The sequence below is a fragment of the Panthera pardus genome, unplaced genomic scaffold (assembly GCF_024362965.1).
Source record: "Panthera pardus isolate Hobbes unplaced genomic scaffold, ASM2436296v1 HiC_scaffold_1, whole genome shotgun sequence".
Lineage (NCBI taxonomy): Eukaryota > Metazoa > Chordata > Mammalia > Carnivora > Felidae > Panthera > Panthera pardus.
Genome location: NW_026526654.1, coordinates 39,666,887 through 39,684,477, shown reverse-complemented (window position 1 = coordinate 39,684,477; position 17,591 = coordinate 39,666,887). Strand labels below are relative to the sequence as shown.

The 17,591-nt window shown below is 37.3% G+C and overlaps 1 protein-coding gene across 9 annotated transcripts in view; it reads left to right on the top strand.

Annotated features, from left to right (window-relative positions):
* SCEL (sciellin) overlaps positions 1-17,591 on the top strand; it is a 321,637-nt gene that overhangs the window by 284,429 nt on the left and 19,617 nt on the right. For all 9 annotated transcript variants that reach the window (XM_019444130.2, XM_019444129.2, XM_019444126.2 and 6 more), the window contains 6 exons: positions 2,717-2,776; positions 4,877-4,939; positions 9,074-9,133; positions 9,277-9,336; positions 9,481-9,537; positions 17,465-17,527. In XM_019444130.2, the coding sequence (XP_019299675.2) occupies positions 2,717-2,776; positions 4,877-4,939; positions 9,074-9,133; positions 9,277-9,336; positions 9,481-9,537; positions 17,465-17,527 (363 nt within the window). The remainder of the gene's footprint in view (positions 1-2,716; positions 2,777-4,876; positions 4,940-9,073; positions 9,134-9,276; positions 9,337-9,480; positions 9,538-17,464; positions 17,528-17,591) is intronic.

Sequence of the window (17,591 nt, the reverse complement as noted above, 5' to 3'; positions counted from 1 at the left end):
TTAGGAAGCTTATGAAGGAAACTGAAGAAGATATAAAGAAATGGAAAAACATTCCGTGCTCATGGGTTGGAAGAATAAATATTGTTAAAATGTCAATACTACCCAAAGCTATCTACACATTCAATGCAATCCCAATCAAAATTGCACCAGCATTCTTCTTGAAGCTAGAACAAGCAATCTTAAAATTCATATGGAACCACAAAAGGCCCCGAATAGCCAAAGTAATTTTGAAGAAGACCAAAGCAGGAGGCATCACAATCCCAGACTTTAGCCTCTACTACAAAGCTGTAATCATCAAGACAGCATGGTATTGGCACAAAAACAGACACATAGACCAATGGAATAGAATAGAAACCCCAGAACTAGACCCACAAAAGTATGGGCAACTCATCTTTGACAAAGCAGGAAAGAATATCCAATGGAAAAAAGTCTCTTTAACAAATGGTGCTGGGAGAACTGGACAGCAACATGCAGAAGAATGAAACTAGACCACTTTCTTACACCATTCACAAAAATAAACTCAAAATGGATAAAGGACCTGAATGTGAGACAGGAAACCATCAAAACACTAGAGGAGAAAGCAGGAAAAGACCTCTCTGACCTCAGCTGCAGCAATTTCTTCCTTGACACATCCCCAAAGGCAAGGGAATTAAAAGCAAAAATGAACTATTGGGACCTCATGAAGATAAAAAGCTTCTGCGCAGCAAAGGAAACAATCAACAAAACTAAAAGGCAACCAACGGAATGGGAAAAGATATCTTTAAATGACATATTGGACAAAGGACTAGTATCCAAAATCTACAAAGAGCTCACCAAACTCCACACCCGAAAAACAAATAATCCAGTGAAGAAAAGGGCAGAAAACATGAATAGACACTTCTCTAAAGAAGACATCCGGATGGCCAACAGGCACATGAAAAGATGCTCAACGTTGCTCCTCATCAGGGAAATACAAATCAAAACTACACTGAGATATCACCTCACGCCAGTCAGAGTGGCCAAAATGAGCAAATCAGGAGACTATAGATGCTGGCGAGGATGTGGAGAAATGGGAACCCTCTTGCACTGTTGGTGGGAATGCAAACTGGTGCAGCCACTCTGGAAAACAGTGTGGAGGTTCCTCAAAAAATTAAAAATAGACCTACCCTATGACCCAGCAATAGCACTGCTAGGAATTTACCCAAGGGATACAGGAGTACTGATGCATAGGAGCACTTGTACCCCAATGTTTATCACTCTCATGAATAGCCAAATTGTGGAAAAAGCCTAAATGTCCATCAACTGATGAATGGATAAAGACATTGTGGTTTATATACACAATGGAGTACTACGTGGCAATGAGAAAGAATGAAATATGGCCCTTTGTAGCAACGTGGATGGAACTGGAGGGTGTAATGCTAAGTGAAATAATCCATACAGAGACAGACAGATACCATATGTTTTCACTCTTATGTGGATCCTGAGAAACTTAACAGAAACCCATGGGGGAGGGGAAGGAAAAAAAAATGAGGTTAGAGTGGGAGAGAGCCAAAGCATGAGAGACTCTTAAAAACTGAAAACAAACTGAGGGTTGATGGGGGGGGGTGGGAGGGAGGGAAGGGTAGGTGATGGGCATTGAAGAGGGCATCTTTTGGGATGAGCACTGGGTGTTTTATGAAAACCAATTTGACAATAAATTTCATATATTAAAAAAAATAATAAAATGGTTAACTTTTAATGTTAAAATGGTTAAGTTTTAATATAATCGAGGTAACTTTGATTAGTTAGATGCACAGTTGATTTCCAAGAATGGACAAGACACTTTATTGTTTTATTTTTCTTTTCTTTTTTTTAAAGTTTATTTATTTTGAGAGAGAGAACATGTGTGTGTGCGCACATGAGTGGGGGAGGGGCAGAGAGAGAGGGAAAGAGAGCATTCCAAGCAGGTTCCAAGCTGCCAGCGCAGAGCCTGACGTGGGGCTCAATCTCACGACCCACTGTGAGATCATGAACTGAGCCGAAATCAAGAGTTGGATGCTTAACTGACTTAGCTACCCAGGCGTCCCAATTTGTATATTTTTCTTAAGCAGAGGATGGCATAGAAGAGGTGAAATAGAACTAAATGGGAGACTATAGATTTGGATCTAGGTCTGGCTCTGCCCTCACTAACCGTGTGAAATGTAGTTGGTCACTTCTATTTGGGCTTCAGTTTTCTTGTCCTCACAGTAAGGAAATTGGACCAGGTGCTGTCTCGTCACTCCAATGCTAATTCAATTACTAAGTTCCAGTACAATGGTTGGTATCATGGAATCATGGTATCATGGAAAGTTGGTATCATGGAATCTGACTCTTGAGTTAGATTACTTCACTTTCACTTAATCTTTCTGTGTCTGTGTCTCAGTTTTTCCCTTTGTGAACATGGGATGATAATACTCCCTATATTGGATGATTGATTAAATTATATAAATCCTGTGAATCACTTGAACAGTGCCTGGCATATCATGAATTTTCTAAAACCACTGATTATTTTTTATTACTTCTATGCAGCTGTAGTTATGTCCAAATATATATATTCATAGGACTGAAAATTCCAATCCTTTGAGATGAACTCTATATTTATAAATATTTTACAATAAAATATTTTTACAATATAAAATGGTTCTCAGTTTTAACAAATATTTGCAACCACATGATATAAATCAACCACTGATCTGATCACTTCTTCCATGTTTTAAAGGGGCCACAGTCTTGACAGTCTCATCAAAGTGGCTCCTGAAACAAACAGAACTAACCAAAGGTGAGGTTCATGGAACTCTTCTATACCTCTGTGTTTTTCTGTTTAACTTTAAAAAATGTAATAAAACTCATTGTCCCACCATGGAGACAGCCAGTGATGGGACCAAAAATCAACAGCTGTGTTAGAAACCTGGTGTTCAGGTCCTTGCTCAGGGCTCCCAGGCCGTGAGCTTTAATGGAGGATAGAGAATTTCTTATAATGTCTCTTATCAGTATGCGATTGTGCTTGGGATTTCAACATAATTCTATTTCAGTATAATAGGTCCACATAATACGTTGCAATCATTTACATGAAAGGGCTTGTGTGTGATTAAATTAGTTTATGAGTTAATTGGAAAGATTAATTAAATGATACAAACATTTCTGGCCTTTTTTTCTCTTCAGGGTATATAGCATATTGTACAATAATAAGGTATACCACATTAACCTTCTTGTTTAGGCTTTTGGTGTTAATGTTGGTATGAAAGCCCATTGTTATAATAATGTGTCTTTAGAGCTATGATTATTCATTTGAGTGTTTAGAATAAAAGCAATTTATGTAATCTGAAGTCTTGCTTGTTCTGATTTAGCACTACATGAAGTGCAATTCTGAAGTGATTTAATTAATATCTTAGAGTAGCCTCAATGTTACAGATTCACGTTATATGTATTACCTGCATACCTTAAATCAGGAAGTAACTGTTTTTTAAAAGTCCTAGGTTATGTTGTTTTGCTTGCTTGCTTTCGTTTTTGTTGTTTTTGGAGGGGATGGAAATGGGGAACACATAGAAATGATAAATCTTATATGTTTATATTTTTCTTTTGTTTGTTACAACCTCCCAAAATATCCTAAATGCTAATTCTGCTACCAAATATAATGTGGAAAGTCAAAAGCTCAAGAGTAATTTAAATTTGGGTTTGTCTTGAAAGAAACAAGAATAAAACTAAATTAAATTCTCATATGTACATAATTGTGTAACAAATGAATTCATAGCCACCTGCTTTTACATAGGGCTAAAAAGAATTCAAGTAATGATGAAGTTTTAAATTGGCAACAATTATTTAATTTAATATTCAAGTTGAAAAAAATGTACACGTTATTATTGATTTTAGTTGATTTTACCACCTATTGCAACTTGCAACATTTTTTTAGGATCCAAACTCATTCCCTCAGCATACACAAGGTAGGTTTTACCAAGATTGTTGAGACTTTTGAGTAAGTTTCCAATTTCTGCCGAAAAATAAGATTAATCATTTGGCTAAAGGCATTCTGAAAGAGGACATGAAAAAAAATGAGAACAAATTGATTTATTGATATGTAGTGGTGTTGGATAGGCTCTTCTTTTTTCATTGTTTCAATTTACTTTATTATAGTATTGAAGCAAATTCTTCATAATTACCATTTGAGAAATTCGTTTTGACACAATAATAGCATAACTAGATCATTACTGTAAATTCACAGTAAATTAATTGTAAATTCATAAAGCTGGATAAAACAAAGAATATTGGCTTTCTACTCTTTCACAAACCCAAAGATTGATTTTTAAATGACTCGAGAAAGTTGGTGGCATAACATTCCTATACTATTCTTATAATATTCTTATACTAGAATATTTTTGGATGACATTGAATATATTTCTGTCTTCTTGGGAAGTTAAGACTCATTGTATATGAGGTCAAAAGTCAAGAAGTGCATACCAGAATAAGTCCAAGCTCCCTCTCAGGATTACTGTGATGATGTTGGTGAAGAGCATGGTGGAGATGTAAGCAGTTACTGTGGACAGAGAGAAAGGATGATAGTGGGAAGGAGCGTGAGGTTTGGGGTCCAGTTGCTATGGTTTTAAAACTGGTTCATTCTTAATCACTTCTTCCTACCTGCCCCCAAAGAGTGCCCTACCTTCCAGGAAGCTCGGTTTCTTTATTTGTAAAGGGAAGATGGTGATATCTACCTCAGTGGGTTGTTTTGAGGATTTTAAAAACTTTGGGAAGTAGAAACTCAGTAAACTTGTTACTTTTATCTAGGATCCCATTGTATGATTTACATGTGTCAAAAGAAAAAATGTCAGTCATAAAATTTGCTGGTTTCCAGCTGAATTTGACCTTTTATTTTATTTTGTTTTAGCAGTAAAGCAAGTCTTGATGAACTTATTAATGTAGGCCCCAAAGCTGTCAAAAACATGACTGGGTAAGAGAAAGATGTTAATTTGTTTTGTTTTGTTTTGTTTTGTTTTGTTTTTCCTCTTAAAACACAATACAGATGTAAATAATTTGTAGTCATTCTGTGGGCAAACTGAATATAGGTCTTGAAAAACCATCATGATTTTGATATATTCCTGGAAATAAGTATCTATTTGTTCCTAGCAAGAAAGAGAGGTAGCTGAAGAAAATAATATGCTGGTGTCTTTACTTCTTTCCACCTCAAGTGAAGCAGTTGAAGAGACCAATTGTGAGAACATAGCTGGTCTATGTGCTAATTTGTTGTTTTTTCCTTTATGATATTGATGTTAACACCTTTGTCTCTTGAACTGATGACAATTTGTTAATAATAGTTAATTCCTAAAAACACCTAGAACACTTTATTAGATGTAGTAGCAGCATTACCTTTACTTCATTTCATAGAGCATTTTCTGGTAGTCGGTGGAAATTTTATGAGGTTTATTGTTTCTTAGATAGTTTGATGCTCCCAGCAAAGTTGTGGACATAAAATTTGGTATTTCTTTAGGCAGTGTCTGTAAGATAATAAAACTCGCTTTTTGTCTCTGGGTATATGAAGATTTTTAAACTATTGCACACTATATACATATATTGATTTCCCTTTTTGAGTTTAGTTGGTACATATAAAAACTGCAAAATTTTAGAGATCAAGGAAGGAATCCCAAAGAACTCCCAGCCCTGTTAGTCTGAACAATTTTGAAAACCCTGTTTCAGTCAAACCTATTCAATTTCCAGAAGAGGAAACAGACTCACAAAGGTTAAGTGATCTGACCAGGGTCATGGAGAAAACTAGTGGAAGACTGATAGTTTTGTGATCTGTTAGGGAATGAATAATTATGAGGAACCTATTGGGTTTGAAGCTTGCAACTAGGTATCATTAGTTGCACATTAGGTATAATTATAGGCCATGGATGCCAAAAAGAGAATTCAGTAGACATACTCAGTCTTATTAACAGCAGGCAATTATCATAGATTAAAGCTAATTATGTACTGGGGGGCACAGAGATGTTACTCCAAGAGAAGAATAGGTTGTCAATTTAATATATTACATTTTGGAACACTCATGTACTGCTTGCTGAATATAGAATGCATTGTCAGTACATTGCATTTAAAAGGGAAAAGAAGCACTGAATAGCTCATTTAATAAACATGACAGGCAGTCAAGCCCATATCCATAGTTTCCTAGGAGTAGAAGACGTTGGAGACGGGCAGAGTCTTAGAGATGTTCCAGTCTCCTCATTTTACAGATGAGAATACTGAGGCCAGGAGCAAAAATCTCATAGTCTCCGTGAGTTCTTCTGACTCCCAGCCCAACTCCTGGGGGCTCCCAGCACACCAACTTTAATCTTAAAAGAAATGAAAGTTAATTAAACACCTCCAGAAATAGTGGAGGTTTATAGAGCTAGGATTGTTGCTCTTGCCATGGGACAGCCAGAAGGTGTCCTTTACTGCTCTACAGGGTCACTTGAAATATTATTTCATAGGTGACAATGGCACAAATGTGCAAATGGCTGCAAAACACTTTGCAGCTCTTAAACTACATGGAGTCAGTGATAGATAAATATTCTAACATACCCATTTACTATATCCTTAAAGCAAAACAAATGAGAGCAGAAACTTGTTACAGAAAGAATGTCACATTTTTCCCGGATAAAGTTTAGATATAAGATTTCTGCATTTTCAGGGACCCAAGGCCTGAAAAAGGGGTCTATAAATTTGTTATTTTCAAGTCATTGAGATAAATTGCGTGATGCTATCAATCAAGGCAATTCAGAACTGATACTGAGATCCTCGTTTTGTTAAAACACTGTTGTCTTTTCAGTAGTGGTAGAACATAGCATACAATTATATATTTTCTAAGCCAGGATTTCTCAAACTATGGGTCAAAACCCACCAACGGGTCTTGTAATTAATACAGCAAGTAGCAATCAGCACTTTCCCTCAATTAAATAAAATTAATTAAATAGAGTGGAAAACATGAGAGTTATTATGTAGGAAGGGTATTATTTAATGAAATTTGTGTTTGCTTATGTGTGTGTGTGAGTGTGCATATCTCTATCTGAAGAGAGTATTGAGTTGTGATGTAAACCTTATTTCTTTTTTTTAAGTTTATTTATTTATTTTGAGAGAGAGAGCACAAATGCCTGCAAGTGTGAGTGGGTAAGGGGCAGAGAGAGTAGGAGAGAGAGACTCTCAAGCAGGCTCTGTGCTAATGGCAGGGGCTCAATCTCACGAACCTTGAGATCATGACCTGAGCCAAAATCAAGAGTTGATGCTTAACTGACTGAGTCACCCAGGCGCCCCTAAAATGTATTTCTTAATGCGCTTTATGAAACAGTAATTTGAATATCACTTTTCCAGGTTGTTGTATAAATGACATTTTCTGTGCTCATCAGAAGAGTGAAAATGGAAGTTCCCATGGTTGTGTGTGCAGTTTAATCATGTTGGCACATGAATGTTGTATGTAGTTACACTAAAAAATATTATGGCCTTTGAACACATTATCTTCTCTACAAAGTCTTATTCTTTGTATTTTTTATCCTAATATATGAAATTAACCTCACTTTATTTTATTTAAAAAATTTTTTAATTCCTGTACAGTTAACATACAGTGTTACAATAGTTTAAGGTGTAAAATAATCTCACTTTAGAGGTCATTGTCTTTTAGGCACAGCTGACTTTATACTAAATCTTGCAATCAATTTATACAAGGAAATTATATTTTGGATAGCTCTTATAGGATAATCCTTCCTTTAATAGTATTTGTAGAAACCAATTGGTTATCTTTAATTGCAAATACTATTCCTGAAGATAATTCAAAACAGTGAAAATTCAGTTAGCAGCTTTCTTTCTACCGTGGAAATCTGAGAACAATGATAGAAGCCAGGGGCTGGGAAGCACATTCAATGGAAATATTAGGTTTGGGGGAGGGAAATGCAGACTTTTTCTCAGAACTTTTCAGTGATGAAGTTCTAAAGGGCTCCCCTTCAGCTCTCAACATTGTTTTAATATTTTTGACAAGTAAAATGTCTCTTATTTTTATATAAGGAGAAAGGACTGTTTGGAGGGAAGGGTAGACAGGCAAGTTGGTGTCCAAGATGTACTGAAAGCAGGCATTCTCAGTCCTGTGATTTCTATTTTTTTTTAATGTTTATTTATTTTTGAGAGAGAGAGAGAACACACATGCTCATGAGTGGGGGAGGGGCAGACAGAGAGGGAGACAGAGAATCTCAAGCAGGCTGTGTCCACTGTCAGCGCTGAGCCTGACATGGAGTTCGAACCCGCAGACTGTGAAATCATGACCCGAGCTGAAATGAAAAGTTGGACGCTTAACTGACTGAGTCATCCAGGCACCCCAGTCCTATGATTTCTTGCCATTACAGGCTGACACATTTCTCTGAATAAATATTAAAAAGGGGTTTACGGGAACAACTGAAAAATCACCACCTGCCAGCCCTTAAAACAAGGTATGACACGAAGGCAGTGAATGGCAGCAAACTATGTGGGAAGAAATACTGTTCTTGACTGAGGAAACGAACTGGTGTGGCTTCAGATAGGAAGCAGACAGTCTTCAGAGCATGTAACTAATTTGACCATGAACAGCTGAGTTCATTTCAGCTTTTTAGTCATTGTAAAGGAAAGAAATGTCATGGTTTTGAAGGATTTCTAGAACGCTCCTTGCCAAGTCTTATGCTAAGTATAATCCCAATTTTAGAGCTTATTTTAAAAAATATCTTCAGTTGGTGAATATGATTTAAAAACTAACAAGGACAAGGACATTAAAATCAGCTTGTATCTTCATAACGTTAAAACACTGCAGAGTGGAAAGTTGTTAATCCCAGATGTTTGCTGTGAACACCAGCCAGCGTGCCCTCGTAGATGTTCTCTGGCTATGAAGTATGTAAAGTCAGAGCAACTTCTCTTCAAATCCAGCATAGACTGTCCCCCCAAATTAGCTAGAAAACTTATTTGAAGGCTGTTCTATGCCAAACCAGTATGTCTCATGCTAAATGATAAGACGGCTAATCCTTTCTTCTAATTCCAACCAACTTGAACCTGCATTACCTCTAACCCAAGCTGCTTTAATTTTTTTTTTCACGTAAAGAAATCGAGATCTTGATAAGCTCATCAGAGTGAGTCCTGAAACTCTCACCAACAACCGAAGGTAATAGAACTATATTAATTTTTGTGCTTTGGGCAGGAAGAATATTTTGGTTTATTATTATTTCAAGCAGATTTATAACCTTAATGCTCCTGCCAGAAGAACTTTACCATTAACCTTCTCTCCTTTTATTTTTCTATTTAAAGAAACCAGGATCTGGATAACCTCATCAAAGTGAGTCCTGCAGTGACCAGAAGCAGTCAGAGGTAATCAAATAAAATAGTCATTTCATGTTTTCATCTGTCTGTTGCCCCTGGGTGCAGTGGATTTATAATGTGGCTTTATTGACCCAGCGCAACCAAAACCTATCACTAAGCTGAATTTATTTTTTTTTTTTCTCTTTTGAACAGTGAAGGCTTGGACAGTCTCATTAAAGTGAAATCTTCAGGTCTCAAAAACACTGAGCGGTAAATGACTTTGCCTATCTTGAGGTGTTCTCAAGGTTCTAGTTAGGAATTGTGTTTCTTTCTCTCTCTCTTAAAGAAGCCTTTTATTGGGGTGCCTGGGTGGCTCAGTTGGTTAAGCATCTGACTTCAGCTCAGGCCATGATCTCACAGATGGTGAGTTCGAGCCCCATGTCAGGCTCTGTGCTGACAGCTCAGAACCTGGACCCTGCTTCAGATTCTGTGTCTCCCTCTCTCTCTGCCCCTCCCCTGCTTGCTCTCTGTCTCTCTCTCTCTCTCTCTTAAAAATAAATAAACATAAAACATTTTTTTAAAAAGAAGCCTTTTATTTTTCTTTAGTGTTCAAATGAAGACACAGTTCTAAGTCATGTGTCTCCTGTCAGCAAGGAAACATCTTGCACTCCTCTGGAATCGCACTATTTGGGACTCGGTTCTGTACTTTTTATTTATTTACAGGAGTGCAACTTTGTTTGTTGTCTACAGCATGTTAGGACTGAAATGAAAACTGAATGCAATCAAATCAGAAGAAAACGTATTTCCAAGAAACTGAACCAAACTGGTGGCTTATATAGATGACTATAGAGCATCAGAAAGGATATTCAGGGTCCTCAAATTACAGATCCACAGTTTGTGTGGACTCACAGAATATTACAGTAGATTTTTAACCTTGAACTTCCATTTTGAGTTCTGCAAATATAGTATGATTTAGTATCTTTATGTGATATCTACATCTTTCACCTAAAGGGGCTTATTAATAGACAATAAGGTAATAATAGATAATGCACCCAAGTGCCTAATATCAGAAATTCAAATTGTCCTGCTGACCTGAAATGTTATCATTATAAACATAAAGCTGGGAACCATAGTGTCAATATTCTAAGATGAGGAAAGCAAGTTAACATACGGAAACGTGCTTCGAACCCACTGGGGGAAAGAAGGCAGTGTAGTACATTCATGGCTCAACTCTTGCGTCTCCTAGTTTGTTGTCTATGTTAGTATGTGATTTTGCTATTTCTGCTTATATGGTTTTATCACTGGGGTGATGGGGTCTTTGGAGGAGGGAGGCACTGGAAGAGCCACCGTCACTGAGAGAAGTAGCATTTACTGAGCCCCTTTCATGTGACTGGCAATTTACATACATTCAATCCTTACAATGAGAAACATATTCATGAGAAATATATTCATATAACCTACTTTATAGAAGAGGGGAGTATAGCTCAAAGACATTAAATGACCTTCTGAAGAAAGAAAACATATCCTGGGTCTAAACTCACATCCTTCTGATGCCACTGCCTAGAAGAAAAACAGACTCCCATCTTCTTTCCATCCTTTATACTCACCACAGTCCCTTCCCTTCTAAATCCCCCTTCCTGCAGCGAAAGAAGTACAATTACATATGCTTATTCTAGCAAATTATCACTTAAGTGACAGGGAAAAGAGAAAGTACTTACCTCATAGAGGTTTCCTACCAGCTGAAATAACAGATTTTGGTGTCAACCCTGCCACTGATGATTGTATGGAAATATCTCTGTTAAGTGGAAGCATTTCTTCATAGTGGTTTTGGTTGGGATGGAATTTTCTTTTTATTAGTAATAGTATTAGGATTGTTAGGAGGTCCCCAACTGTGCTGGAAGTGATTAGGTTTAATAACCACGTACAGAATAACTAACAGTGGCTCCTATAGCCAACCCCTCCCTCGGTGTCTGATTCCACAAAATGTACTTCTCTCTGTCTCTCTGTCTCTGTCTCTGTCACACACACACACACACACACACACACACACACACTTTCCTCTTTTTCTCACTTTTCCTTCCTTCCCTCCTTCCCTCTGGCACATGTGCTATGTTGACAGACCATGGTAACTTTCTGGTAAGAGTTTTATCTTTTGTTTATTAGAAGATGCCAATTTTATAAAGAGGTAGTTTGTATTTCAGCAACTTCTAATAAAACATCTATAGAAAGAAGGCATTTTCCTTATATGGACGAGATTCCTATAAAAATAAAATTTTAAAATATTGGCCATCATGTGGCTTTCGGATGGAGGCTTGATCCATAAATCTAACCTAAGCAACGTCTGACTCTTCTTTACGAGTGACACCAGATTTAATGATAATCAGCCAGGTTATCAAGAATTAGAGCAGAACAGACAAACAGGAAAGCTGTTTACTTGAAAAAAGTGACTTCATTCAATTGGCTCAGCCACCTGTAACTATAATGTATCTACCCTGCCCACTTTATTTTAATGGGTAAAGAGAGGGGCATTTTAAAGCATCTCCCAGAGGGATAACAGCCACAGGCAATTTTACATCCAATTCAATGTGACATGGCCACTGATTATTTAATAGCAGAACAGCAGTGAATTAGAGTCCTTTTTATGTGACTTTGCTGACATTTCCAGCAGCTGTATATGTAATTCACACTTAGGGGTGGAATAAACTTTGGTCATCGATCAGAATATAAGCAGGTGTCCCTGAGCTCCTTCTAGGAACATAACAACATGAACAAATGCAAATGTGCACAGAATTTTCATTTATTCAGGGAGAAACTGCATGGCTTTTAGCAGTGACAGCCTCGCATTGTCATGAACCAACATAAAAAGGAGGCATTCAATTATCTGAGGCTACAAACTTCTGCTCCCAAATGAAGATTGAAAAGCAGCTAGTGCCATGGAGGCCTTTACAGTTAGAAAAGACATCCTTCATCTGAAGTAGAAAAAAGATTCTGAACTATTTTTATTATTATACTTCCATAATTTTAAGGGCTTCCTACTTCCTAAGACATATACCTCCAAGTTTTAGTATTCCAACAAGAGAAGAGTTTCTTCCTATCTTCCTATTGCAGATTTCTCATATTTCTGCTCAAGGAAGAAAGCTGGGGGAAGGGGTGACCTTGACTCTTTCCAGTGCTTCATTCCCCATAATTGGCAGGCCACTCTGCATGCCTCTATCTCAGGAACTAAGATACCTTATCTTTTCCGATACTACCAGGACCATAATACAATTCGGCCTCCTAATTGGTCCCTCTGCTACCAGTTTCGCCTTCTGTCCTTTAGTCCATTAGCCACACTGTAGAGTGATCTTCCTGAAGCACAGATCTGATCACGTCATTCTGATTAAATCCTCTTGTGGCTTCCCATTGCCGTTGGACAATGGCCATACTCCTTAACCTGGTTTCCGAAGCCTAGCTGATCCTGCCTTCACAGGCTTTCCCCACCCCTACCCACCGTGATGCTCCCTCCACAGGCAAACCCCACCCATCTTTCATTCATATTGCATTGATAACTTCTACTTATTCTTTAGGTCTCAAATTAGGTGTCTCTCACTTAGCTCAGGGAGGCCCCTACCCCGGACCCACCACATCTGCATCAGATGCTTCTTTTAGATATTCTCAAGCTGTCTGACCTTCCTGTCCCAAGCTTTTGTCTCCTAGAGGGAATTATTATTTAATCACCTCTCCCCAACTATAAGATTTTTGAGGGTAAGGATTGGGTCTGTCTTGTTCACTTCTTTACTTACAATATAGGTAGAGCACAATGCCTGACACATTTTCGGTGCTTAACAAAAACTCTGTGAATTAGTCTAAAATCTCAAACTAATCAAGGACCTTTGGTCGTCCATCTAGATAAAGCTTATTGCTTTTCAGCTCTAACATTCTGAGCCCCCACAAGTGAAACCAGATTGAAGGAATCTGATATGACTGGTCTGCTTGCTGAAGCCATTGGCTATATCTTGCTCATGACATAACCTCAATCAACCATGGTGATGACTTAAAGCCACTAAAATTCTTGAGTACATCTTACATTTAAAATACCTACATTTTCCAATTACCTATGGACCTGTTAATTTCTTTAATATAAAATATTTAAGACTTTCTCATTGAAAAGACCTATAAAGATATATAAAACCAGGCCCATTTTGCCATGTCAACAGAGCTGAAGAATTATACCACTTATCTCTCTGTATTCTGTACTTCCTTTTGAAAGACAAATATTCCTTTTGAACTAAAGCTTAATGCCTAAGATTTAGTTCTTGGCATAGAAGAAGTGCCATAGTAAATTTTTTATATGGAGGCTCTTAATTTTGCAAATGTGTTTGATACTCTACAAAAGCAATTTAAGTAAGCTGTAGAGAGAGAAACATATTGCAGCTTTTAATAAATACCTCCCACGCCCTCATGAGAGTGGTGAGTGAGCTGTTAACTTTCTCTCATGCAGAGCGTATCTTGAGAAAAGTTGTATAAAAGCAGACATAGTAATACCTATTTTTTTCTTCATCTGCTCTGTAGTGGGACAGTGGAAAATAGATATTACTATAACAAAGATAAATGCTTATATCTAAGATTTGTGCTGTGACTTTACATAACAGGTAACTCATTCCCCACCCCACCCCCAATTTTGAAAGCTACATTTAAAAAAGCCTTTTTAGGTGCAAAGGTTAACAAAATTTCTTTTTAGCCTTCCTCACTGTATCCACAGAGAACTGGCAATTTTTCTTGGAGCTAATTCAAATTGCTCATAAGTGTATACAGTTATAAAGTCTTTCTTCCACTGCAACTGTCATGGAAAGGGTTTGGAATCAAGCCTTTGCTCCACCCTGCTGCATGTAGCTGGGCTTCTATAAAAATCTGCTTGTCACACTTTGGCGCACAGCTTTTCCTTTTCTACCACAGTGTAAAAACACGACGCAATAGATGTGTTCTTACTGAGAGAGTGGGAATTTATTTTTGTATCCTTCAACTTGGGAAGTTTATGGGCAATCTGAACTTCTTTTATTGGATCTTCCAATCTAGCTGATGACGTCAATCAGAGTGAGCAACCAAAGCAAATACACATTTTGTGCTTCTCATACTCTGGAACTTTTCATTTTGCTTTGCATATTAGTATAGACTATTCAGAATAAAATATTATAATCCACTCTGTCAAATTTGATATGTGATGCTGTTTAATAAAAACAACAAAGATTCTATGAAACCACTAATGTGGTTTATTTGATGATTCACAATTATACCACTTTGGGCATACGCTTCTTTGAAGGCTTTTGCATAGGTTCCAATTTTGAGTTACCTACTTGTAGTTGTTGGATTTGTTAGATTCTGGCTTCTCCTTGTTTCTCAGGTCCAAGCCTATTCCTGCTCTCCCTCCTAGTAGCTGGGGTCCACAAAGGCTTGGGTCCTTGGGCGGGGATGGAGGATGTGCAAAGACCCAGCGTCCGCAGAAGCCAGGAACAGAAAGTGCCAGCAGAAGTGAGGATGTGCAGGATCAGGCTGAGAAACCGAGGGTAATCATGTTGTGAAGGCACAGGAGATCTCTATTAGTTTTCTAGGGGTGCCATAACAAGTACCACAGACTGAGGGGCTTAAAATAGAGATGTATTTCGCACAGTTCTACAAGCTAGAAGTCCAAGAATAAGGTGACTTGTCTGCAGGGTTGGTTCCCTCTGATGATTGAGAGAGGAGTCTATTCTAGGTCTCTCTCCTTGGCTTGTAGAAGGCTGCCTTCATCCTGTATCTTCACATTGTCTTCCATCTGTGTGTGTCTTAGTCCAAATTTCCTCTTCTTGTAAAGATACCAGTCATATTGGATTAGGGCCTACCCTAATGACCTCATTTGAATGTGATTACCTCTGTGAAGACCCTATCTTTAAGGAAAGTCACATTCTGACATACTAGCATTAGGACTTCAGCATGTGAATTTGGTGGGGGAAACACAATTCCATCCCTAACAATGTCCCAGAACAAGGATACAAAGCCAGATCTAAGACCTGCATAAAAAAAGAAATATATGCAATTGGTGACTGACACCAATGGAGATGAAATGTCCATCACTTCCTTTACTGATCTTTTTCTACAAGGTCATGGTGCACACTAAGCGTCTGGATGTGGGTGGAGCTGACTGCCTTAAAAGTTCGGGGTCTAATGTCTTCCCCTTGGGGACCCATTTAATATCTGTTCTCAGAGCTAGGTAAGGTAGTTAAAGGTCTCCCCTAGAGAAGTGGAAAAAGGGAATTTAAATTTAATCTCAGAAATCTTTGGGAGCAGTTTCTAAGTGCAAAGCCATGTAAGGCCATGGCAGTGAGACTCTACTCTCAAGTTATAGTGAAAACCATCAGTGTCCATCAGTGGCCCTCAGTTCATCCTAGGTTAGCAGTAGGAGAATCGTTTGCTGGGACAAAATTCTAATTCTCCCAAGATTCACATATCCTGGTGAAACTGGATATGTGACATCATGGTACTTCTCTTAATTTTATTTCATTATCCCCAAGTATGTAGTAAAGTATTATTTTAAAATTATCAAAGGAGGATTACTTAATGCCCAGATTATTAAAGTAGTACAGTGGCCCTTGAGGCCAAGAAGGTAGCTCTAATAATTAGCGAAGGGCCATCAGGGTTTAGCAAAAGTCTTCTGTCTCCCTTTCTAAATTTGAATGATGTGATCTGGGAAGTTTCCTTACATAGTTCATTGAGAGAGTCAGTTCTGAATTTTACATCATTCAGACTGCAGAATCAGATGATTGCAATACTTCTGAGCTACTTCTGAAATCTTGTGCTTTTTACTTGTGTTACTTAGCATATTTTCCCTACTGTAACTCCCATTAAAAAATAATCTAACTAATTTCTACATTTTCAAAATTATGCAGCTAGTATTTTAAATGTGAAGTTTAAATGTAGCTATGGAATGCTACCCAATTTGCAGATTTATCAATTATTGGTGGTTTGGATGTTATATGAAAGGAGTATTAAATCTCAATACACTACAAGAAATTTTTGTAGTATTGTTCATCCTTATCAATATTAATTTTGTGAGTGAGAGTCCATACTCTGATTCCATGTGAGTGAGAGTCCATACTCTGATTCCTTGTTTAAATCTACTATTCAAAATCATGAGCAGGGAGATTTATAAAAACTAGAGTTAATTCCAAAGATGAGAGAAATTAGAGCAGAAATACAAATGAAAAGGCAGTCCATCAAAATAGTGAAATCAATAGTGCCTCCTGCTGTGTCACTGAACTTCTGTTAGCTGTCATTTATTTGTGCTTATTCAGTTCACCCACAACGGAGGTCGCTGTGCCATGAATGTTACTTACATTAACTCATTCATTCTCACCACAACTTAATGAAATTAGATAGGGTTAGTCTAGTTTACAAAAGGAAGATTAAGAAGGTTGATTAACTTGTCCACAGAAATAGAAGAGATGGCCTCATTGTTCTGGCTTCTAAACAACTGTCCTAATCAATTGGGTTCATGACAAAGGCTTTTCCAAACTCATAGGGGAAAAAATAATCAAGAACCACCAGTGATATAGCCAATATATAAATAACTAATATTTGAAAAAAAAACATATCAGAGGACATTGTAGATCGTGAAAGCATATGAAAATCATTGCTGCAGCTCAAGATTCAAGAATCTAATTGTCCCATTTATCCTCCACATTATGTATTGTTTATTCAAATTTTGGGTTTCATGTTTCTGTGATCTACAAAGGTGGAATGAAGTCTCTAATTAAATATCCAAGAATTGACATTGGATGGGCAGGTGGCTTGGCCTCAAATCTTGACTCTTTTACAAATTAGTTAATTGACCTTGGAAAATTCACTTAGCCTTCCTGAGCCCCAGATGCTGTCCTGCAGGGTTTTGTGAGATCTGAATGAGATAATCCATGTGAAAATACATAGTTAGTACTTTGTGACACAAAGTTAGTACTCATTAAATGTTAACTGAATGAGACTATAAATAATTGTTTATTTACAGACCAGATTTCTCAAATCTTCCAAAAATTAGTTCTTTCTTTCTCACACATAACCTATGCTTTCATATTTGAGTTATAGATCAAATAGCTCAATGTCTGATTTCCAATGTTCTATATGATATATATATTTATTTATACATATTTATACTATACATAATAATTATGTGGGGTTTTTTCACCTATAGCGACCAAGACCTGAAAAATTTAATTGAAGTAAATTCTAATGTCTCTGAAAATAAAAATGGAAGGTAAGACTTATTATAATTTACTTTTTTTGTTATCAATTTCCTATGAGCCTACACAAATTATATA